Source organism: Bos indicus, chromosome 7 (assembly GCF_029378745.1).
Source record: "Bos indicus isolate NIAB-ARS_2022 breed Sahiwal x Tharparkar chromosome 7, NIAB-ARS_B.indTharparkar_mat_pri_1.0, whole genome shotgun sequence".
Lineage (NCBI taxonomy): Eukaryota > Metazoa > Chordata > Mammalia > Artiodactyla > Bovidae > Bos > Bos indicus.
In genome coordinates this window covers 31,235,752-31,259,429 of record NC_091766.1, presented here as the reverse complement: position 1 = coordinate 31,259,429, position 23,678 = coordinate 31,235,752, and the positions used below count along the sequence as shown (strand labels likewise).

General features: G+C 41.5%; 1 protein-coding gene across 6 annotated transcripts in view; it reads left to right on the top strand.

The window, feature by feature from the left end:
* SNCAIP (synuclein alpha interacting protein) overlaps window positions 1–23,678 on the top strand; it is a 164,221-nt gene that overhangs the window by 68,096 nt on the left and 72,447 nt on the right. For all 6 annotated transcript variants that reach the window (XM_070793263.1, XM_070793258.1, XM_070793259.1 and 3 more), the window contains one exon: window positions 14,644–14,746. In XM_070793263.1, the coding sequence (XP_070649364.1) occupies window positions 14,690–14,746 (57 nt within the window). In that variant the 5' untranslated portion in view covers window positions 14,644–14,689. The remainder of the gene's footprint in view (window positions 1–14,643; window positions 14,747–23,678) is intronic.

The following is a 23,678-nucleotide window of genomic DNA, read 5'->3' as shown; positions in this document are numbered from 1 at the left end:
CGGACCATCAGAAGCATTCCTTAAAGGTGGTTTCTGCACTTTGGATGACAGGCGTGGCAGTATACCTCCCAGTTTTACTCTATACTAGGAAATCAGAATACCTGAATGCAGGAAATGATACAGACCCCTTGTCAACAAACAGGATTCACAGGGATTGCCTAACTGACTTTGGAAACAAGCAAGTAGAGTTTTACTATGAGGAAGTGTTTTTGGTTCTGATTGATATTCTTCCTTTAGCCACCTTAGTCTTTGTCTGTTTCTGGATGTCTTTTCTGCTTTCAGAGAGAAAGAAGATGACATATGGTGACATCTGGATTGGAGACGATGATTCAGAAATTGAAATCCTTAGAGGGGCCAAGTTTAGTATTTTATTAATGTGGCTGATCACTCCACTTTGGATTTCTCATTTTATCTTAGTCTATTTCTTGAAAGGCTTGGCAGCCTGTGTCTTTTTTCCAGCTGTTCTCACAGCCCTCTCTTCAGGCTTCTCTGCACTCAGTCCTTTCCTGCTTATGCTGGTGAATTACAGAATGAAGTTGGTGTCCTTCTGTGATGCCAAAGAGAAAAAACGCACACCACCTCCTGCAAATGTTATTCTCTCTCCATATGCTTAATGGCAAAAAAATCTCTGCTTTAACTTTGGGGAGTCAGACCAAACTTCCACAACCCTCATCAACAGATAATTTCTGAAAGAAGGACTAAAGACTGACTTTTCCTCAAAAAAAAGACTTCTGAGGGAAACAGTGCAAGAAGAAGATATTTGAACCTGAAGTTATTATAAGTTGAAGAAAAATAGTCATCTCAACATTTGTGATTTCAGACAATACCACAGTTTTTAGTGTAGAACCCAACAATGATCATAGTCTGGAAGTGAACTCAACAGTGTATTAAGTATTTACTGTGTGTAAGATACTATGTTAAAAAGCAGCATATTGTAAAAACTGAGGATTACACTGCCTAGCTGAATTCCTTTAAAGGTACTTAACAGTAATCTTGTGTTTTCATCTTGTGTTTTTTCTTGACATACTATGACATACATTGGAAGTGCATTAGTATAGTATACAATGTTCATTTTTGCACTTTTAATCACGATACCTCACCTAAACTAGAAGCAGATTCTGTTCATTTGCCTTCCTCTAATTATCTTTAGTAAATTTGGCTAGAGAAAACCATTGGATGAAACAATCAGTGCTTGCTAAATCATATTCTTTCTGTATGTACAGATGTGTAAATATTTGGTTACTACAGACATTTAACCCACTCTTCCTTCTTAATCACCTTAACATGCAACTTTACTCCTCTTCAGAAAAAAAAGAGATATTTATTTTAAGAGACTTTATTTCCTCTTTTGGTTATTAAGTTGGTACATTTTAATTGGAAGAATTGACAAGTATCCATAATAATCTATTTTTCTGAACTTGGATTTAATAAAAATAAGCACATTGTAATTTAAAATACATGACCAGGATTTTATTTTTTACAGTTAGCCAGTATAATCATTTGGACTGCTTCAGATTCAATAAATAATAATTTTATATATCTTATGATGCATATATGTTGTATAAGCATTGAATTTTAAGTTAATTTTTACTCGATTCTTGCATTTCATTTTCCTTCTTTATGAATAGACTTAACTTTATGAATAAACATAACTGCATTATGGTTCTAGTGACTGGATGCCCCTAAGTTGGGGTTCTTGCTCTGAAAAGGTTCCTTCTGAAATTTTAAACCTGGATCTCATTAACAGGAGAAACGTAGAACATCTTTGTTGCTGTGAAGTGCTATGGAGAAAGGAATTTTTAAAGTAACCAAGGCCCAAATTTTGTAGGGTTCGGTAGGCCGATGTCTTGTCCCTTGCATAGCACTGAGAATTAAAATACACACACACACAGACTGAAGACCTTCTGAGGTTTCTGGGTGGTCTTCATGGGAAATGCTTAGTTGAGTCCACTGAGGAAGTTTAATCAGAAGGGCACTATGCATGGATCCTATATAATGAAGTTAACATCTGTGGAGATGGGGGATGTGGGGAAGAGGTCACCATCTTTTAATTAAGTGCAGATGTAGCTGGGGCTGGGACCAGCCATTGATCTTAGGTAGTAGCTCTCAAATGTGGTTCTGGGACCAACAGGATCGGTATCATCTGGGAACTTGTTAGACATGTAAATTCTCAGGCCCCAGCCCAGAGCTACAGTTTGGGCAATTGGACCCAGCAACTTGTTTTTAATAAGCCTTCTGGTTGATTCTCATGCAGGCTGAACTTTGAGAACCACTGGCCTAGAGTTACTCAGAAGTTTAATCCTCACAATGAGAAGTGTGAGAAGGAAGCCAAGATGATGGACACCTGATGTAGTCTTTAGTGCTCCTGTACACATTGCTGTTATGTCTATTGCTCTCTAAAACGGGAATCAGGATTGTCATCTGTGTTGCATACATTCTCAATAACAATTGCCAAATAAATCCACTGTAAAAATCAAGCAATCTTTGCAGAATCAAGAGGAAAGCATGACCACTTCAGGTGTGCCAAAAATCTGGAACTTGGATTTGGAGAGTTTCCGGTGCATAACTGAGTAATGGATCTAGTTCCATAGTTGCTTTCCAGGAGTCAGTGTAAGACATGGCTGGCGGACACCCAGGCTGAACTTCCCAGTGCTGGAAATGTTTCCTTTTCCTCCTCAGACATTTTCTTTTGGTTTGGGCCTCATTAGGTCATAGTTTTGTCCGTGTGGAATTGATGTTTTCATGTACAACAGAGAGTAAATCATATTCTCACTGAATGAACCACATTCCAGTTCACTTTTAAAAATTATGTTCACTCTAACTCTCTGACTCTCTTTCGCTCTCCTCCTCTCCCTTAACCTCCACATTTCATCTACATTCCTGGTAGGATCAGGATGATAGATGAAATAGGGTAGAAGTTCGACAAAGGTTGTCATGGTGGCAACCTTGCAGAGGGCTCAGAGTTGGTCAGGACCATCCTGAGGTCTTGGTTTGGGCCTCACAGAATCTCTGACTTAGAAGGTCATCTGTCCCTTCTTTCAATGCAAGATTCTTATCTTTCTCCCTCAGAGAATCCCTCCAAACCTCTGAATGAATAGTTTCTTGCTAGGGTGGTTGTGATCTTATCAAGGAGCCCATTCCATTCATGCCCTTTCCAAACACCATTAGTAAGAAGTATTTACTGAGACTGGAATCCCTGAAACTTCTTAAAGAAGTTTCTTACCCTTGAAGGCAAGTCCTCCACTTACCTGATGGCTTTCTAGGCTCTTAGAGAGAGAGGAGTGCTTTTCTCTTCTCCCCGTTAGACATTTCTTTAGCCATGCCATGTGAGGCAGAGCTTGCCAGCCACTGGCTGTCATGACTTCCTCACTCTGTCTTGGTATATTCCAGTTTGCCTGTGGCCTTCTTAAGTAGTGGCAGCCAGCACTGAACACAATATATATTCTCTTGTATTTACATATGTTTATATTTTTTCTACATTCTTTTATCTTCTCTTGTGTAGGTACTGTGAGCATGGATTCTTCTCTTCCTCTTCCAAAAAGAATTTTAAATATTAAATTCACTTTAAATCTGCCCCCCGCCACACACACACACGCACGCACACAAATACAAATTTAAAAGCACCATTGTGTTAGGGCTTAAAAATGAAGGTCCTTTCAGGCTCTAAAATTCTGCTATAAGTTAGTTCATTCTCAGTGTCAGATTTTAAAAATAATGAAATACCCCCAAATCATTTGTAAGAATTTTAAACTATAGGCTAGGGCTCAAAACTACAATAAGACCATATTTTAAATCAAATATACTTCATTTTCTTTTTAAAAAACTACAAAGAAACACAGCCTATACAGTGGTGTTTTGCTTGCCTTTCCAATAAGACATAAGGAAAGATGGTCATAATCAAATTTTCTTTGAAGATGAACTGGAGGTATTAAACCAACTGGCTATGGAATATAATGCTTTATAGGCCAGTTCAGGGATACCTGTGGATAGGTATGTTAGGTACACAAAGGTCTATATACTTTCCTTTAAAGATGATCATGCCTACCATTCTCTTTAGACTCTACTGGAGAGAGGAAAGAGCCAGTTCTTGCATACCCAAAGCAGTACAGCTCAGGACTGAGGATGCCTGTGGAATTCTGGCCTACATGGTTCAGAGACACAGTCATGTTTTAGGACAGTCTAAGATGCAAATCACTGCCAGTGGTGACTGCAGCCATGAAATTAAAAGACGCTTACTCCTTGGAAGGAAAGTTATGACCAACCTAGACAGCATATTAAAAAGCAGAGACATTAGTTGCCAACAAAGGTCCATCTAGTCAAGGCTACGGTTTTTCCAGTAGTCATGTATGGATGTGAGAGTTGGACTATAAAGAAGGCTGAGCGCTGAAGAATTGATGCTTTTAAACTGTGGTGTTGGAGAAGACTCTCTGAGAGTCCCTTGGACTGCAAGGAGATCCAACCAGTCCATCGTAAAGGAAATCAGTCCTGAATATTCACTGGAAGGACTGATGTTGAAGCTGAAAGTCCAGTACTTTGGCCTCCTAATGCAAAGAACTGATTCATTTGAAAAGACCCTGATGCTGGGAAAGATTGAAGACGGGAGGAGAAGGGGACGACAGAGGATAAGATGGTTGGATGGCATCACCGACTCAATGGACATGAGTTTGAGTAAACTCTGGCAGTTGGTGATGGACAGGGAGGCCTGGTATGCTGCAGTCCATGGGGTCTCAAAGAGTCAGACACGACTGAGCAACTGAACTGAACTGACCTGAAGATGCAAATCGGAAGAGCTGTGAGCTTGATCCCAGGAAGTGGTTTGTCTGAGCTTGCTTGGTCCCTATCTATGTAGGAGTACATCACCTCAGCTGAAACATTCCTGAGTTTTACCATCTTTAAAATTGGAAGGATATGATTGCAAATTGTGATATACACCCTCTCTATCCCTCATGGACTTGTAATAAAGTCAGATAAAATATATTGAAGATTAAGAAAAAAAAGATATTGAAGGTGTTTTGAAAAAGTAAAATGTCTGATGCAAGTCAAGTGTTATTGGGTTGGCCAAAAAGTTTGTTCCAGTTTTTCTGTACAGTCTTGCAGCTAACCCCATACTTTACCCCTGCAGTTTGGGTAAGCTGAAATAAGGGAGAAAAAGCGAACTTACCACCAGAAGCCCTGGCTGCATGTGAGGCAGCCACAGCACCTCTCTGAGCCTTGGTTTCCTCTGTTCCATGAAGGAGATTGTGAAGATATTTGTCTCCTATGACTTTGGTGAACTGTGAGTGAGAGAGTATATGTAAGAGCACCCAGACCTACTCCTGGTACAAAGTTTGGCTTCATAAATCCTTGTGGTTGTTCAAACTGGAAATGCAGCTCCCCTTTCCTGGAGCTGGAGCGGGCTCAATACATTACATTAAAACCTCCTGTTTGATAGCAAATACTTGCTTGTACTTTCTCCAGACATGCCAGAGAATTTGTTACTCCAGCACATGCTCTGTTTATACTCTGACTTTGGAAATATTCTCCTGCCCACTTATCGACCCACCCCAGCTATCACCCTTCAAGACCCATTTTTTGAAGCAAAAACAGCAGCAAGTGTTAAATCTGTGTTACTCACCTTTCTGGAAATCCTGCTTCAGGATTCTTCTCACCTCCAGCCTCCACCCGTACAGCAGCTCTACCCAGAATGCTTCCTCCTGGCCCATCGACTCACTCACCATTTGTGCCCTCACTTTCTTCAGCTGTCAGCTTAGACCTCAGCTCTACTGCACACACTTCCCTCATCTACAAGATCTCAGTTAGGTGACTCAGGCTCCTGAGTATTTTTTAAACACCAAAAACATTTTGTATTGGGGTGTAGCCAATTAACAATGTTGTGGTAGTTTCAGGTGAACAGTGAAGGGACTCAGCCATACGTATACATGTGTCCATTCTCTCCCAAAACCCCTTTCGCATCCAGGCCGGCACGTAACATTGAGCAGAGTTCCCTGTGCTATGCAGTAGGTCCTTGTTGGTTATCCATTTTAAATATAGCAGTGTGTACACGACCTTCACAAAGTCCTTATCGATCCCTTCCCTGCACCCTACCGGTAACCATGAGTTTGTTTTCTAAGTCTGTGAGTCTTTCTGTTTCGTTTAAGTATGTTCATTTGTATCATTTCTGTTTAGATCCCAGATATAAGGGGTGTCATGTGATATTTCTCCTTCTCTGTCTGACTTACTTCACTCAGTATGACTCTCTAGTTCTACCTATGTTGCTGCAAATGACCACAGTATATGGTAATGGCCCTTTTTTCTGCACTGTTCCCCCCATACTGGCCTGGAGAGTAGTGTTGGTCTAACCTAACGTGTTCTCTCAGGAACATGCCGTAAATGAAGACAAGGATGAGATCTACACAGCTTGTGCTTCCCTCCCCTTTCTCCCCATGTGTACTTCTTGGCTCTCCTTCAGTTACCTCTTTCCAGTAGAAATTTCTTGCCTCTATGATCTTTCTGCTTCAATACTAGGCATTCAGTGACTGCCATGCCTCTGGCCACTGTTGAATCAAAGGGTGAGAGAAACTGAATCCAACATTTGGAATGAGTTGCCTCCTTGCCAGCCAATCTACTGAGCCAACTGGGGACGACATTTCATATATTCTACTTTTTTCCACCCAAGCCTTCCAGTATGCAGTTTGTGATTTTTTTTGAACTCTTGTTATATGAAGGAAAGAAAGTTCAATATCTATGCCTAGGCTTTTAAAGTGAAAATGTATCCCAGTACAAATTTGGCTGTGTGTGTCAGGGTGTAGGCAAGTGCGGTGTTTTCCCAAGTTATTGGTGAATTAAAGACTAAAGAAAGAAGCTGTAATGCAAATCAACCAAGGTTACCTCATCTCCAAATGTACCCTGCTCATTTATTTTGACAAGCCCAACTTAACTTTTAATTACCAGGCCTCCTAGTACACTGGTAAAATGTAGCAATAGTGACTTTGGCATAAGAGGAGAAATCTGTGTAACATGAGCCTTCAGAATGAGTCCATGCTGACTCCTTGTAAAATGGAGTGAGGCAATTCATTTTAAGAAGAATTTCAGTAGAGCAGTTTATGTGATCTGTGACTATAGTCGCAAATCAGTGAGCCTTTTATGAGCCAAGCACACCAGAATGTGTACATTAAATGAGGGTAGTTCCTCAAAGAAATTTTGTCGGCCACTCTAAGCCATTCATTACCCAACAGATTTTGTAAGTCTTCATTTGGAACTATTTTCAGAGTCAGTTTTCAAGTCACTATAAAAAAAAAAAAAATTGAAAATGTCACTCGAAAGTCCTAATACTGGAGAGGGTAGGCTATTTTTTACATTGATGCCTACTTTTTATTATTCCGTTGGACTCTTAGTTACTTGGAGCTCTTTCCTAAATTGAGTCTTCCCTTGAAGGAAGCAGTCGGGCCATCACTGAGGTCACCCATGAGAAGGTGACATGGCGTTGATAGACCTATTAGGGCCAGAGCCCCTGCTGTACATTTTAATAGGCACTGGAGGGACTTCTGTTCTTGGCAGTTTATCAAAACTCTGTGCAAGTAGGGAAAATCCTACAGATGTGCACAGTTGATGCTCATTACTGTGCTTCTTTAGTCTCTTCCCCTCTAACTGGCATCAGTTTGGAGTTTGGGTAAAGTTTCTCTGGTGCCTTGGACACATCAAGAGAAAGGGTGCATTATGTCACCAGTAGCTTCTACCTGGCACGTGGGTCCCAGCCACCCGGTCCTGTGTCCTCACATCCTAATATTGGTTTTCCTTCCCTCTCTGTAATTTTTCCCACCCAGAGCAGTAGACTTAAGCCATTGGAAAATGTTTCCTTTCCCTTTCTCTGCTTTTCCACTCCTGCCCACTCTCCACCTTCACCTCTCCACCCTGCCCTAAAAAGAAAGCTGAAACACACGACATGCGTGCCTCAGTGCATAACAGATTAAAACTCGCCCATGTCAGTGAAGAGAGAAGCCCAACTGACCTTGAAATGGAAGGATTTCAACCAGTCCGCAGTATCTGAGAGTAGACAGGTCTTGTAAGAGATGTGCTTGAAGGGAAGGAAGTGGGCAAAAGAGGAGAGAAGGAACCTGGGATTGCAGCTTGTAGGCTCAGGGCTGATGGGGTAAGGGTGCCGTGCAAATTTATAAATGACTGGGCTCTGAGATCCCAGAGGGGTCCAGGGCCAACTATGATGTATAGCAATAAAAATCTCATGTAAAGGCTTTTCAGCTGGACTGCCCTTTCTGGGGAAGCTGAAAAATATTTTCCACTGAGGTGTCTGTCGACCCACTCTCGTCAGCCTGGAGCCACTTGGCCCTCTTGGGTCCAAGCTGCCAGGCTGGCCACGCAGAGGATGGTCTTGGTCTCTTTTCTGGACTTGCCCTTGGCATAACTTCTGCCCTTCCCCCCAGTCACAGTAGTGAAGTGGCATCGTGTAACTGCACAACGCCAGTGACCACAAGGCAAAGACGTCTTCTTCCTCTGGTTGTAAAATGAAGGAAATGTAATCCCCACCTCCTAACATTTTATTGTGTTGGTGAAGCTTTCCTTTCTTTAATACTAAGAGATGACATGGAGGCTGTGGAAAAGCACATATTGTAACATGCTGGTAGTTTATTTGTGAGAAATTGTGTTTTACTGCTGTTGTGGTATGAGAATTCAAAACAATCGTAGAATACAGTTTCAACCTTAGAATACAAATGAAGGAAATATCGTTTGTTGGGAGGCACCAATAAGAAAAGCAGGGAGGATGGCACTTAAGGTTTAATCCTGGATTCCTCTGAAGGGTCAAAGGCTGAAATGCCACCAAGGCCAGGCAGGATGTGTGGATGAGCAGAACTGATGGGGGTTGAGGGGGGAAGCTGAGGAACACGTGTCCCCTAGACAGGGCAGCGGCAGCTCAGCTCCAGCCGATTATTTATTGTGGGGAACACAGACCTGTGCTGCCAGAGCTTCAGATATTTTTTAAGTGAAGCCAGAAATCTAGAGTTTTATGTGAAATCACCAAAGGTCTATAAGCTGGCAACAGAGTCTATTTTTTAGAAACACTGCTGGGGCCAAGCACATCACATCTGTGGGCCAGACTTGGCTCATGGGCCTCGGGTGTACCCTCTGTGGCTGTTCATCCCATCAGAGCCTGTGGGGCTGTCAGAACAGGGGGGCTCGCTGGCTTCCGCTGTGGCTGGTGGGATGGTGCCCAAAGAGCACAAGGAGGAAAGCACATCCCCAGCCCAGCTCAGTTTCCTTATTGTGTTGGATTAGTTGCAACAGCTGCTCTAAACCTGACTCTGTTCCCATCACATCCCTAATTCCTCAGAAGGGAGTGCTTGAGGGGCCTGTGTGCTCCATGGAAGGGCAGATGGGGAAGGAAGAGACGATGTAATGACCACTGGGGCAACTGTGGGCTCACCCTCAGCTGAAAGATGGACTTGATGCTGGGAATGTGACCCAGATTTGGTGAACCACAGGGATTTCTCTACCTTATAAATGAGGATGTATTAATTCCAGAGTGGCCCCTTGAAAGAAAGAAGCATTGACACTAGACAGAAGGAATTGTGTTGTAGATGGCATTAGGTGTGTTAAAGGAGATGGCTACATGTGTAGGTCCATTGGGAAGCAAAGAAGAATACTGTATGCCTTGGACCACTTAATCTGAGGTGGGACCATTCAACCTACTGAGATAAATATGGCCTTCATGTAATGGGCTGGAACTGTTGTAACACTTATGTTCTGGTCTGTTAGAATAAAGAATCTCACTGTCAACCTCCAAGGCCAAATATAAAGATTTTCCCATTGTCATGATTTATATTATCCACTAGATATGTTCCGTTAGAATGTTTATGCTCAAATGCAAATTGTTCTTCACAATGTCAATAACACCTCAAAGATTCAATGACTGTTAACTTTAGTTAAGATGTGATCATTTGCATTTTGCATTTAGTTTTGTGTATCCATGTTTTGAAAGATCCACTTGTTCCCCAGCTTTGACGCACGCTTTTCCACTTCATCTCATGTTTCCATGCCTCTGGTGATACTGTTTGTCTGTACCCCATCCTAACACCCAGAATCATCTTTGTGTTCACCAAAGCCTTGGGAATAGAGTCTATAAATCAACAGTTCATTGTGGAGTACAGATTTAGTGAAAAGAAATTGAATTGAAAGAAGATCTGTTAGTTGACAAGCTGGAATCCCAAGTCTGGATTGTCTCAGAATCCACCAGAATGGAAGGGAAAGTTATTTTGAGTAATTTGCAAGTATGAGTATGCATGTTTTTCTCTGAAAAGCTTTTTGAGGCTTAAAGGAAAAGTGATACATTTTTGTACCAAGCAATTTGCTTACAAACCAATTTTTAGATTTCTATAAATAATAAAATTGAATTTAGGCATCAAATACACATTGATTTTCTTTTTATTTTATACCTTCTGTGATTTCAAAAGAATTTTTAATATATATTCTAAATGGATAATTACATTTGTACATGGTAATAGCATCCTAATCCTTTCTTAGATCAACTCTGTGTCCACTATAAATTAAATATATATAAAAATGGTGTATTCATGTGGGAAGGGAAGAAAAGGAAAATTGAGTCCAGTGATGGATTTGAGGTGTGGAACGAAGAGTGATTTTCTCTCTTTTGCTGCAACTATGCTATTTTTGTAGATTTTTTTTTTTAAACCTCAAAATGAGAAATCAGTGCCTTCAGAGTCAGAGTTTTCCTTTAAAAACTAGGTATGTTTACAATCTCAATCTTTTACTGATAAGTTCATTCTAATCAGCCTAGATTTATTTTCACTTTCCAATAATGTATTCCTTACTGTTTGGCAAGTTACCCCTTCATTAGAGATCTGAAAGAGGAGAAAATAAATTATTTAAGACTCTCAAGTCTGAGTGCATAAGACAGTTTTTGTAATAAGCAAAACAACTTACAGGAAATGGAATCTTTTTCAGCATCTCAGAGTTTCCTCTGCAGAAGAGAACTGCCCAGCAAGGCACCGGCAGGAGATTTTTATTTCTATTCCTGACATCTGTGGGTGCCACTGCCACCGCCAATGGTGGTGATGATGAGTAATGGGGAAATGAACTGGGAGGTGCTGTGTCTTCCTTGACAGATTTAAAGAGCTGCCGCGGGCTACCCAGAGGCAAGTCCTGCCCGAGGACGCTCTGGCGTCTGTGTCAGGTCCGTCTGGCTCTGGCAGGCAGAGCTGTTAGAGGCAGGGGGTGATGCAGTAACTCTGTGGTTTAAATCTGTGTTTAGATCCTTTTTTTTTGAGGGGTGAACTGGAGGTTGCCCTACAAATTCTGAAATATTCATTACTGTTGGTTAGTTAGTGTCTGCCTTGAGTTCAGTTCAGTTCAGTCGCTCAGTCGTGTCCAACTCTTTGCGGCCCCAAGAATCGCAGCACCCCAGGCCTCCCTGTCCATCACCAACTCCCGGAGTTCACTGAGACTCAGATCCATCGAGTCAGTGATGCCATCCAGCCATCTCATCCTCTGTCATCCCCTTCTCCTCCTGCCCCCAATCCCTCCCAGCATCAGAGTCTTTTCCAATGAGTCAACTCTTCACATGAGGTGGCCAAAGTACTGGAGTTTCAGCTTCAGCGTCATTCCTTCCAAAGAAATCCCAGGGCTGATCTCCTTCAGAATGGACTGGTTGGATCTCCTTGCAGTCCAAGGGACTCTCAAGAGTCTTCTCCAACACCACAGTTCAAAAGCACCAATTCTTCGGCGCTCAGCCTTCTTCACAGTCCAACTCTCACATCCGTACATGACCACAGGAAAAACCATAGCCTTGACTAGACAGACCTTTGTTGGCAAAGTAATGTCTCTGCTTTTGAATATGCTATCTAGGTTGGTCATAACTTTCCTTCCAAGGAGTAAGCATCTTTTAATCTCATGGCTGCAGTCACCATCTGCAGTGATTTTGGAGCCCCCAAAAATAAAGTCTGCCACTGTTCTACTGTTTCCCCACCCATTTCCCATGAAGTGATGGGACCAGATGCCATGATCTTCGTTTTCTGAATGTTGAGCTTTAAGCCAACTTTTTCACTCTCCTCTTTCACTTTCATCAAGAGGCTTTTTAGTTCCTCTTCACTTTCTGCCATAAGGGTGGTGTCATTTGCGTATCTGAGGTTATTGATACTTCTCCCGGCAATCTTGATTCCAGCTTGTGTTTCTCATGATGTACTCTGCATAGAAGTTAAATAAACAGGGTGACAATATACAGCCTTGATGTACTCCCTTTCCTATTTGGAACCAGTCTGTTGTTCCATGTCCAGTTCTAACTGTTGCTTCCTGACCTGCATACAGATTTCTCAAGAGGTAGGTCAGGTGGTCTGGTATTTCCCATCTCTTTCAGAATTTTCCACAGTTTATTGTGATCCACACAGTCAAAGACTTTGGCATAGTCAATAAAGCAGAAATAGATGCTTTTCTGGAACTCTCTTGCTTTTTCCATGATCCAGCGAATGTTGGCAATTTGATCTCTGGTTCCTCTGCCATTTCTAAAACCAGCTTGAACATCTGGAAGTTCACGGGTCATGTATTGCTCAAGCCTGGCTTGGAGAATTTTGAGCATTACTTTACTAGCGTGTGAGATGAGTGCAATTCTGCAGTTTCAGCATTCTTTGGTATTGCCTTTCTTTGGGATTGGAATGAAAACTGACCTTTTCCAGTCCTGTGGCCACTGCTGAGTTTCCCAAATTTGCTGGCATATTGAGTGCAGCACTTTCACAGCATCATCTTTCAGGATTTGAAATAGCTCAACTGGAATTCCATCACCTCCACTAGCTTTGTTTGTAGTGATGCTTTCTAAGGCCCACTTGACTTCACATTCCAGGATGTCTGGCTCTAGGTCAGTGACACACCATCATGATTATCTTGGTCGTGAAGATCTCTTTTGTACAGTTCTTCTGTGTATTCTTGCCATCTCTTCTTAATATCTTCTGCTTCTGTTAGGTCCATACCATTTCTGTCCTTTATCAAGCCCATCTTTGCATGAAATGTTCCCTTGGTATCTCTAATTTTCTTGAAGAGATCTCTAGTCTTTCCCATTCTGTTGTTTTCCTCTATTTCTTTGCATTGATAGCTGAAGAAGGCTTTCTTATCTCTTCTTGCTATTCTTTGGAACTCTGCATTCAGATGCTTATATCTTTCCTTTTCTCCTTTGCTTTTCTCTTCTCTTCTTTTCAAAGCTATTTGTAAGGCCTCCCCAGACAGCCATTTTGCTTTTTTGCATTTCTTTTCCATGGGGAAAGAAGATCAAGACATGGTCTTGATCCCTGTCTCCTGTACAATGTCACGAACCTCAGTCCATAGTTCATCAGGCACTCTATCTATTAGATCTAGTCCCTTAAATCTATTTCTCACTTCCACTGTATAATCATAAGGGATTTGATTTAGGTCATACCTAAATGGTCTAGTGGTTTTCCCTACTTTCTTCAATTTAAGTCTGAATTTGGTAATAAGGAGTTCATGATCTGAGCCACAGTCAGCTCCTGGTCTTGCTTTTGTTGACTGTATAGAGCTTCTCCATCTTTGGCTGCAAAGAATATAATCAATCTGATTTCGGTGTTGACCATCTGGTGATGTCCGTGTGTAGAGTCTTCTCTTGTGTTGTTGGAAGAGGGTGTTTGCTATGACTAGTGCATTTTCTTGGCAAAACTCTATTAGTCTTTGCCCTGCTTCATTCCGTATTCCAAGGCCAAATTTGCCTGTTACTCCAGGTGTTTCTTGACTTCCTACTTTTGCATTCCAGTCCCCTATAGTGAAAAGGACATCTTTTTTGGGTGTTAGTTCTAAAAGGTCTTGTAGGTCTTCATAGAACCATTCAACTTCAGCTCCTTCAGCATTACTGGTTGGGGCATAGACTTGGATTACTGTGATATTGAATGGTTTGCCTTGGAAACGAACAGAGATCATTCTGTCGTTTTTGAGATTGCATCCAAGTACTGCATTTCGGACTCTTTTGTTGACCATGATGGCTACTCCATTTCTTCTGAGGGGTTCCTACCTGCAGTAGTAGATAGAATGGTCATCTGAGTTAAATTCACCCATTCCAGTCTATTTTAGTTCGCTGATTCCTAGAATGTCGACATTCACTCTTGCCATCTCTTGCTTGACCACTTCCAATTTGCCTTAATTCATGGACCTGACATTCCAGTATCTCTGCCTTGTCCTCGTGTTATTACCATGGAGAGGCTGAATTCATTACTCCATGCCCAGGATCCAAGGATACGCCCACATAAACATTTGAATAGGGTTGTCCTCAGATTTTGAGCTTTGCTCCCCATCCTCAAAGTCCATACATTCCCCCATGGTGTAGTATTGGAAGTGGGCTGGATCTGCCTTAATCACAGGGGAAGAGTCTGACCTGAGTTACTATTCTGGCAAAGGCAAACAGGCACAAATGAAATACAGTGAAGGACCCTTGGCTACCTGCTAGGGACCCTCCTGGGGAGCCTGGAGGAGCTGTGCTTATAGAGAGCCAGGCTGGGGACATTGGAAACAAGCGGGAAAGTGTGCTCAAAGGCAGCCCTCGTACCAGTTAACTTTTCTCATTTTGTTTGTCTAAATAAAATGATTTCTGGTTATAAAGCAGCTAACCTTTTTGCTTTTCTCTTGTGCTTCGTTATTGTCCAGGACTTTATAAGTAGCTGACGTTACTCAAAATGTGCAAAGAAGAATAATGGAAGCCCCTGAATACCTTGATTTGGATGAAATTGACTTCAGTGATGACATCTCTGTAAGTATTGCTCCTTGCAGGCAGTGCTTTCAAGAAATTCTGCCTTAATCTATATGGGTTCCTTTCTCTGTTGTAGTCTGTACATTCTAAGCTCTTCCTACCACATTTAGAAATTGACAACAGAAATCCTGCTGTGGCAGACAAAGTGTGGTTTGGGGGCCTTCCTGACCAGGAAGTAAATGAATCCCATTTCGTTTTGTGTGAGCTTGGATGAGAAAGCATGTAACCTCGCTGGACTTCCCCTTCCTAATCTGTTTCTTTCTTGTCACAATTATTCATTAGGTAAATGTAATTAACCCGATTGGTGTAGATGCCCATAATGTACATAATTAGTCCCTTTCATATACCTGGCTGTGCCACAGCCTGCATGGACTAACATTCACAAGGACACAGACTGAAGGATGGCCAAGTTATTAGTCTTTGAACAATATCTTTCAGTCACTGGAGCTTTCAAAACATGGGTTGGACACTTGTTGGGAATATCGAGGAAGAGTCATGTATTGCTAAGGACAGGACAGGCTGACCTCTGAGGCCCTGATTCATCCTGTACTCCTGTGGACTGATGAACTTCTTAGTGTCCTCTGCACTCACGAACTCCCTGCTGCTTCCAGTCTGACTCTTGGCTGCTGTGAGTGGATGGTCTGCCTGCTTGCTCAGAGCTTCCTGTGACTCACTCTGGGCCACATGGTCTATTCTGCCAGTGGCCGGACAGCAATGTTAGACTCTCACACCCTCACCCGGTTGGGCTGACTCTCAGAGTATGTGACGAGAAGGTGGCTTTTCTGAACAAGTTAAGTGCCTTTTCGTCTCAGGGCCAACACGGACCTACTTTCTGACCTTACTTTCCATTGATGTCTTGGTTTTTGGTCACCAGTGGCAACTGTCTCAAAAACATAGGCTTTCACATGCCTCTGGCAGCAGCGTTATTCTTCTACTTTACTCCTTCCCTTAAGTGAAATATGCATACTCTATGTAAGAATTGGATTCCTGGGGTGCGTTTGATGAATCACCCATTTTATTCAGCCGTGGGTGAATCTGCCTACCTTTTCCTATATGTGAATTCAGCCTTTCCCTCTTTGAGCTTTCGGAAAATTATTAGTCCTCATTAAGATGGATGTGAAGTGAGTGGTATCCCTCTCCCTTTTTAAATCACTATGCATACATGCTCAATCACTTAGTTGTGCCCAACTCTTTGCAACCCCATCGACTATGGCCTACCAGGCTTCTCTGACCATGGGATTTCCCGGGCAAGAATACTGGAGTGGGCTGCTATTTCCTCCTCCAGGGGATCTTCCTGCCTCAGGGATGGAACCCACGTCTCCTGTGGAGTCTTTACCACTGAGCCACCTGGGAAGCCCCATAATTAATGTGGATCACAGCCTGGTTCTTTTAAAACCACTCCCCTCCAGGTATCTTGAGTTGAGTGGAGAAGAGCAAGGAAAGTGAATGATGATGTGGGTGGTGGGGGTAACGTAGAAAGTGTTTCAGAAAGGGACACATGTTACGATTCTCAGTTCAGGGTGGCGCGTAGGCTTTGAAGGCACCAGCGTGGGCTGCAGCCTCGTCCTGACCTTTGCTGGCTGTAGCACTGTAACTTTGCCTTGCTGAGATACCCACCTCATTTTTAAGATTGTTTCGAGGATTCAGTGAAATAGTAATATACGGAACACACTTATCTTGGCACACAGTAAGTTGCTCTTAAAAATGGTAGCTTTTGTTATTATTTCAATGAATGCTGCAATAATATTTATATGACCAATGGTGAAGAAAGAACTCCAGGGAAAAGACCAGGCATCATGTCAAGACTTTTAAAAAAAATACAATAGAGCAGTTGTGTTTATAGAAGAGTCATCTGGCAGCAGCCCATAATTTTGATGAATTAGGAATCTCCACTTGAAAGATAATAAAATATGTTAAGCAATAACTGAAGCTGTTTAGCAAATTAGGATTCAGAATTATGCAATAGTTGAGCTTCTATAGCCTGACCACTCTGAAACATAAGTAAAGATCTCCATCTGTGACTGTGTAACTGCACTCAAACTCACCCCCTTTAGATATATTCCTATTGTTTGGATCTTTAACCTGCATTTAAACTGAAACCAGAAGGGAAAAAATGAAATTGCATAGACTTGATAAACTAATGATAATGGTTAACATTGAGCACTTCCCAGGGGATATGCATTATCTTGTTTAATACTCACAATAATTCTCTGAAGAAGGGAAAATTATTATTTTTTTTTATAGATGAGGAAACTGAGGTGTGAGTTGTTTAACTTGCCCAACGTCATCCACTGAATTAGGAGCACTGTCTTTGGAATATCTGCCTTTAGCCCCAGTACTTGGGGCAACTTTACCCTTCCCCCAGCGGACGTTTAACAATACCTGGAGATGTTTTTGATTGTCATAAGAGGAGGTATAACCAGCATTTGGTGGGCAGAGACTAGGGATGGATTTAAACATCCTGCAATGCCTAGGAAAATACCCCATCGGAAAGAGTTATCTAGCCTAAGATGCTGGCAGTGCTGAGGATGAACAGTCCTGGTCTATTTCAGTCCACTTAAAACTAAAGAAACTCTAACTGGCATCCTCTGAGACATGGTAGATTATTTTATAGTTGTTCCATCTCATCCAGGTTTAAGACCTTAAACATGTCAGAATGTATTAGCCTATATAATGTCTTCATGGGAAAAGAAATGGACATAGCCTCTAAAATATTGAAATGATTGTTCTCAGTCTATTTAGGTAACCTAGGGGCAATAAATTTACATCTGCTTTAAGGGCTAAGTGGATATAATTCAAATGCTAACATTAGGGGAAAAAATCCCCACAAAGATGTGTTCAACTTGCTAATTCACTGGTATAACAAAAAAATGTGTGTGCATGCATACTCTCTCAGTCATGTCCAACTCTGCGACCCCATAGGCTGTAGCCCACCAGACCCCTCTGTCCATGGAATTTTCCAAGCAAGAATAATGGAGTGGGTTGCCATTTCCTCTTCCAGAGAATCTTCACAACCCAGGGATCAAACCTACATCTCTTGTGCCTCTTGCATTGACAGGCGAATTCTTTATCATTGCACCGGGAAGCCCAACAAGAAATGTTGTCTCCCATAAACCTGCCTGTGTTGTTGAAATTCTGTAAACAACCTTTTCTGACAGCCTTTATGCTTCTTTCCTGGTTTAGTGGCAGGAAGGGGGAAGGGAAATGCATAATACATTTGAAAAAGATGTTTACAGAAGAGATGCCCAAGTTTAAAACTCCTCTTCTTACTCTCCAACCGTAGCCCTTTTACGTATTATAGGGTTTCTGTTTCATGATTTTCCCCCCTGGTCATGAGCCTAGTTCTTGTTTTAATTAAAACACAAGCTGTATATTGGTACAGAAAAGCAAAGCTTTTTTGCCTTTGCCTAATGAGACAAAACACAGAAGGCAATCAAATTATTTTGAAGTTTCCCAGACTCAAAAATAATGCTCATCTTTTGCAAAATGCAGAGTTTAAACTATACATTCTTGTAACTCTGCCATCTGAAAGGGCAGAACATTGTGCAGTGACTGAGGGTCTGAGAGGGCGAGATGACGACACACACAGACACAGGGGTTCAAAGCTGGACTTTTCTGTTGCTGCAGATGGTTTACAGAGTTCCTTCTGTATTCCTATGGAAGCCAGCTCTCTCTGTCTTACAAAGGGAAAATGCCCTGGAATATTATTTTACTATAGAGTTCTTAGTAGCCGTGATGTATATTTTATGAAGAGAGGCCAATTTGCTGTCCTCAAAAATAAGATTATACACAGGACTGAACAAAGTAGAGGCCAAACCATGGATCCACTGCAGTGCTCCACTCGTGAGCCATCAAATGTTGGCTGCGCCACGCACTGCAACTCTTTAAATCATTGGTCCTGGTTAATCCTCATATCAGCTCTGCAAGGCAGGCCCTATTTTTAATCCCCTGTTTGGCAGATGAAATAATGAGGCTTAGAGAGATAGTCTGACTTTCACAGGGTTACAGATAGATAAGTAGGAGGGTCAGGATTTCAAAACAGAACTGTTTGTGTTACTTTTTCTCTTTTGAGCAATTTGGTTTAATAAAATCTCCTCTGGACCAGTCATCTTACCCATCACTATCCCTAGCTGTCACTGAAGCGATTGTAGAGTGCTTATCAAAAGTAAAGGAGTTGATATACAGTATAAATAAATATTAATAAAATAAAAGAAGCTAGGAGAACTTAAGCAACCCTCCTAATTTAATTGTTCCTCAGTTTTTCCATCTGTTAAGTCATAATAATCCATCTCTACCTATTGTCCTGTATTTTATGGAGAAGATATGAAATGTATATTTATGTCCATACATAAACTCACACTTCTATTCATATGCAGACACAAGTGCATATATATGTATATGCATATATTTATACAAATACCTACATGTACATACAAACATGTATGCTGCTGCTGCCAAGTCGCTTGAGTCGTGTCCGACTCTGTGTGACCCCATGGACTGCAGCCTACCAGGCTTCTCCGTCCATGGGATTCTCCAGACAAGAACGCTGGAGTTGCCATTTCCTTCTCCAACATGTATACAAACATGTAAATAGACACACACAGGCATGTGTGCACACGCACATAAATAGAACTAAGTACAAGGCTTTATTCCTCAGCACAGGAATTTTTCTTGCTTTTCTGTATCACCATGACTGCAGCTTTGGTGAAAGTTGACATTTTTGGCAATCACATAGCATACGTTTTGTGCAAATCAGATGAGATCAGGGTCAATAAGTGTCCTTTCACTTTATTATCCCTTTTGACCCAAGCCCTTGCCGCCCAGGGTAATAGTACAGACTTAGGTGGATTCATTTTCCTAAAGTGCTTAAAGGGCTTCCCCAGTGGCTCAGGGGTAGAGAATCCATCTGCAGTGCAGGAACCACAGAAGATATGGGTTTGGGTCAGGAAGATCCCCTGGAGGAGGGCATGGCAACTGACTCCAGTAGTATTGTCTGAAGAATCCCATGGACAGAGGAGCCTGGTGAGCTATTAAGAGTTGGTCGCAAAGAGTAGGACACGACTGAAGCGACTGAGCAAGCTAGCAAAGTGCTTAAACCACTGGTAGAAAAATAAATTCTTATGGCAAATAAATCTCACTCTGAGTGAGTTTTCACATTTCCGTCCCACAGACTGGGCATCACTTACACTAAAGTACCAGCCCCCCTTCCCCCTTCATGCGTACATCACCTTTTGCTCAACTCATCCCACTGACACTTTCCAGATTTCTTTACATTCTGACCAAGAAGTGCTTCAGGGTAGTGGGAGACCTTGAGAAAGGGCCCGAAGGGCTTATCACATGGACCCAGGCACTGAGTCGGGGTGGATAAAGAGTACAGCTTTTGTTCCAGTTTTAGGTGTGAAAAAAATCTTAGAAAGATACTCAAGGTACAGACAACCTTGCTTGTCCCTCCTCTCTAGCACGGCTCTAAAACCCTGTTATCTTTCTTTGGTGCTTCCTAGAAGGTTACTAAGACGTTTAGGGGCCTCAGATCGCCTCCATCTCTTCGCTGTCCCTGCCCTTTCGAGCCATCACCCTGCTCTTATTTCCGTTCAAACTTCTCTAAAGTGCTTCTCAGTAGGATTTGTTTCATCAGCTCTTCGGAATGCCCCAACTTTGGCAGTGTTCTTTTTGTAGTGTCCTGTATCCAAGTCTCAATTACCTCTCATTGGTCCCTTCTCCAGCTCACCATATTATATATGTCTTACCATTTTCTTAATACCTGCCAGGAAAGGAATTAAAAATAATCTAATCCAGGCAAAATTTAATTTCAAATTTATGTCCCATAACTAGTGTTAGAGTGCAGGCCTAGAACCCAAGTCCCCAGATGCCAAACTTGGACCTGACTGACATCCCTACCTGAGAAGGTAGAGAGCAATCTTATAGATATGGAGTGATTTCCTAGCAGAATGAATAATTGGTTGATTTACTGTTTTGCCCTTCTCTTACTCTGGAAATAGTTTTCATCTTGCCCAAGTCATGACACTTATTAAGTTGACTATGCGGATTATTTATACAAACCGTTTACCATTTATGAACAAGTACATGTTATACAAGTCTACTCAACAGGCATATATTAAACATTTACAGTGCACCAGGCATGGTTCTAGACTTGAGGTGAATGACACAGATGTATCCTATGTTCTCACAGAGTTTACCATACCCTGTGATAACAGTTGAGCATATTATGAAATGTCAGGTTAACTTAAATATTAGGTCACAATTAATTATAGTATCAAACGCCATTCTTGAAGTCAGTCTTTATATTTTGGTAGTGATTGATTATTGACTCACAATTAAAAGTACACAATCATTGAAGTCAAATAAGGCTTGTAGTTGGTCATCTGCTCTACTGTAAGATAACTTGCTTTCTAAATCTTTCATAGTTTGTAATTTTTGCCTCAATAGTTACCATTATTTTAGCTTCATTTCTAAGTGCTCATTTTTTATACTTTTTAATTAAATAATAATGATAACTAACAATTTTTGAACACATGCTGTGCATCAGACACCATTCCTGATATTTTTCATTATTACCTCATAATCTTCACAGCCACATTCTGATGTAGATACCATTAGTACCTATTTTACAGAAACTTGTAATATGCAGAGATTGAGTAACTAAGATTAATTAGCTGGAAAACGGTGAAGTCAGGCTATAACATGTGCAGTCTAGCTATAGAATCCAAGTATGTAACTACTGAATTGAAAAATGAAAAAAAACCTCAGCCCCTTGGTCGCCTATAGCCACACTCATTCACCCACGTCCTTTCCCATCCACAACCACTGCCTGCAGTAGAAGAGGATCATTCAATTCTGTGGTCTCATCGTCCCTTCACCAATGTGGAGTTTCATCTTTTGTCTGACTGTACATATTAACGTTACAATAGAGTCATTCCTGGTGTACTTCTAATATGGTCAGAGAGAATTACTGAGTTTTCCCAAATACCAACAGCAAGCAGTGTTTTAGCATGGAAGAATTTGACACATCAATTTTTTTTTTTTTTTTTTAATTATACTTCTGATGTTTATTTTTTTTTTTTTTGCTTGCTTTTACTTTTTTTTTTTTTTAATTTTATTTTATTTTTAAACTTTACATAATTGTATTAGTTTTGCCAAACATCAAAATGAATCCACCACAGGTATACATGTGCTCCCCATCCCGAACCCTCCTCCCTCCTCCCTCCCCACACCATCCCTCTGGGTCGTCCCAGTGCACCAGCCCCAAGCCTCCAGTATCGTGCATCGAACCTGGACTGGCAACTCGTTTCCTACATGATATTTTACATGTTACAATGTCATTCTCCCAAATCTTCCCACCCTCTCCCTCTCCCATAGAGTCCATAAGACTGTTCTATACATCAGTGTCTCTTTTGCTGTCTCGTACACAGGGTTATTGTTACCATCTTTCTAAATTCCATATATATGCGTTAGAATACTGTATTTATGTTTTTCCTTCTGGCTTACTTCACTCTGTATAATAGGCTCCAGTTTCATCCACCTCATTAGAACTGATTCAAATGTATTCTTTTTAATGGCTGAGTAATACTCCATTGTGTATATGTACCACAGCTTTCTTATCCATTCATCTGCTGATGGACATCTAGGTTGCTTCCATGTCTTGGCTATTATAAACAGTGCTGCGATGAACATTGGGGTACACGTGTCTCTTTCCCTTCTGGTTTCCTCAGTGTGTATGCCCAGCAGTGGGGTTGCTGGATCATAAGGCAGTTCTATTTCCAGTTTTTTAAGGAATCTCCACACTGTTCTCCATAGTGGCTGTACTAGTTTGCATTCCCACCAACAGTGTAAGAGGGTTCCCTTTTTTAAATACCTCTTGGAACATAGGATAAAAACAAGGAGTAAGAGCAAAAATCAAATGCATTTAAAATAGGATAATTTATAATAATTTTCTTTAATAGAGTCTGAATGGTGGAAAGAATTATATATTTAAAACAGACTGAGATATATATGACTTCCCAGGTGGCTCAATGGTAAAGAATCCTCCTGCAATGCAGAACATGCAGGAAATGCAGGTTCAATCCCTGGATCAGGAAGATCCCCTGGAGAAGGCAGTGGCGACCCACTCCAGTATTCTTGCCTGGGAAATCCCATGGACAGAGGAGCCTGGTGGGCTACATCCATGGGATCACAAAGAGTCGGACGTGACTGAGCATGCACACACGGGATTTGTTTAGTCACCGAATCATGTCCAACCCTATGTCTTTGTGACCCTATGGACTGTGGCACACCAGGCTTCTCTGTCCTACACTATCTCCCAGAGTTTGTTCAAACTCATGTCCATTGAGTCAGTGATGACATCTAACCATCTTATCCTCTGTTGCCCCCTTCTCTTCCTGCCTTCAATCTTTCCCAGCATTAGGGTCTTTCCCAGTGAGTCAGCGCTTCACATCAGGTGGCCAAAGTTTGGGCGCTTCAGCTTCAGCATCTGTCCTTCCAATGAATATTCAGGGATTATTTCCTTTAGGATTACCTGGTTTGATCTCCTTGCTGTCCATGGGACTCTGAAGAGTCTTCTCCAGCACTACAATTCAAAAGCATCAGTTCTTCGGCACCCAGTCTTCTTTATGGTCTAACTTTTATATCCGTACATGACTACTGGAAAAACCATAGGTTTGACTATACGGAACTTTGTCAGCAAAGTGATGTCTCTGCTTTCTAATAGGCTATTTAGGTTTGTCATAGCTTTTCTTCTAAGGAGGAAGCATCTTTTAATTTCATGGTACAGTCACTGTCCATAGTGATTTTAGAGCCCAAGAAAAGAAAATCTGTCACCATATCCACTTTTTCCCCATCTGTTTATCATAAAGTAATGGGACCAGATGCCATGATCTTAGTTTTTGAATGCTGTGTTTTAAACCAACTTTTTCAC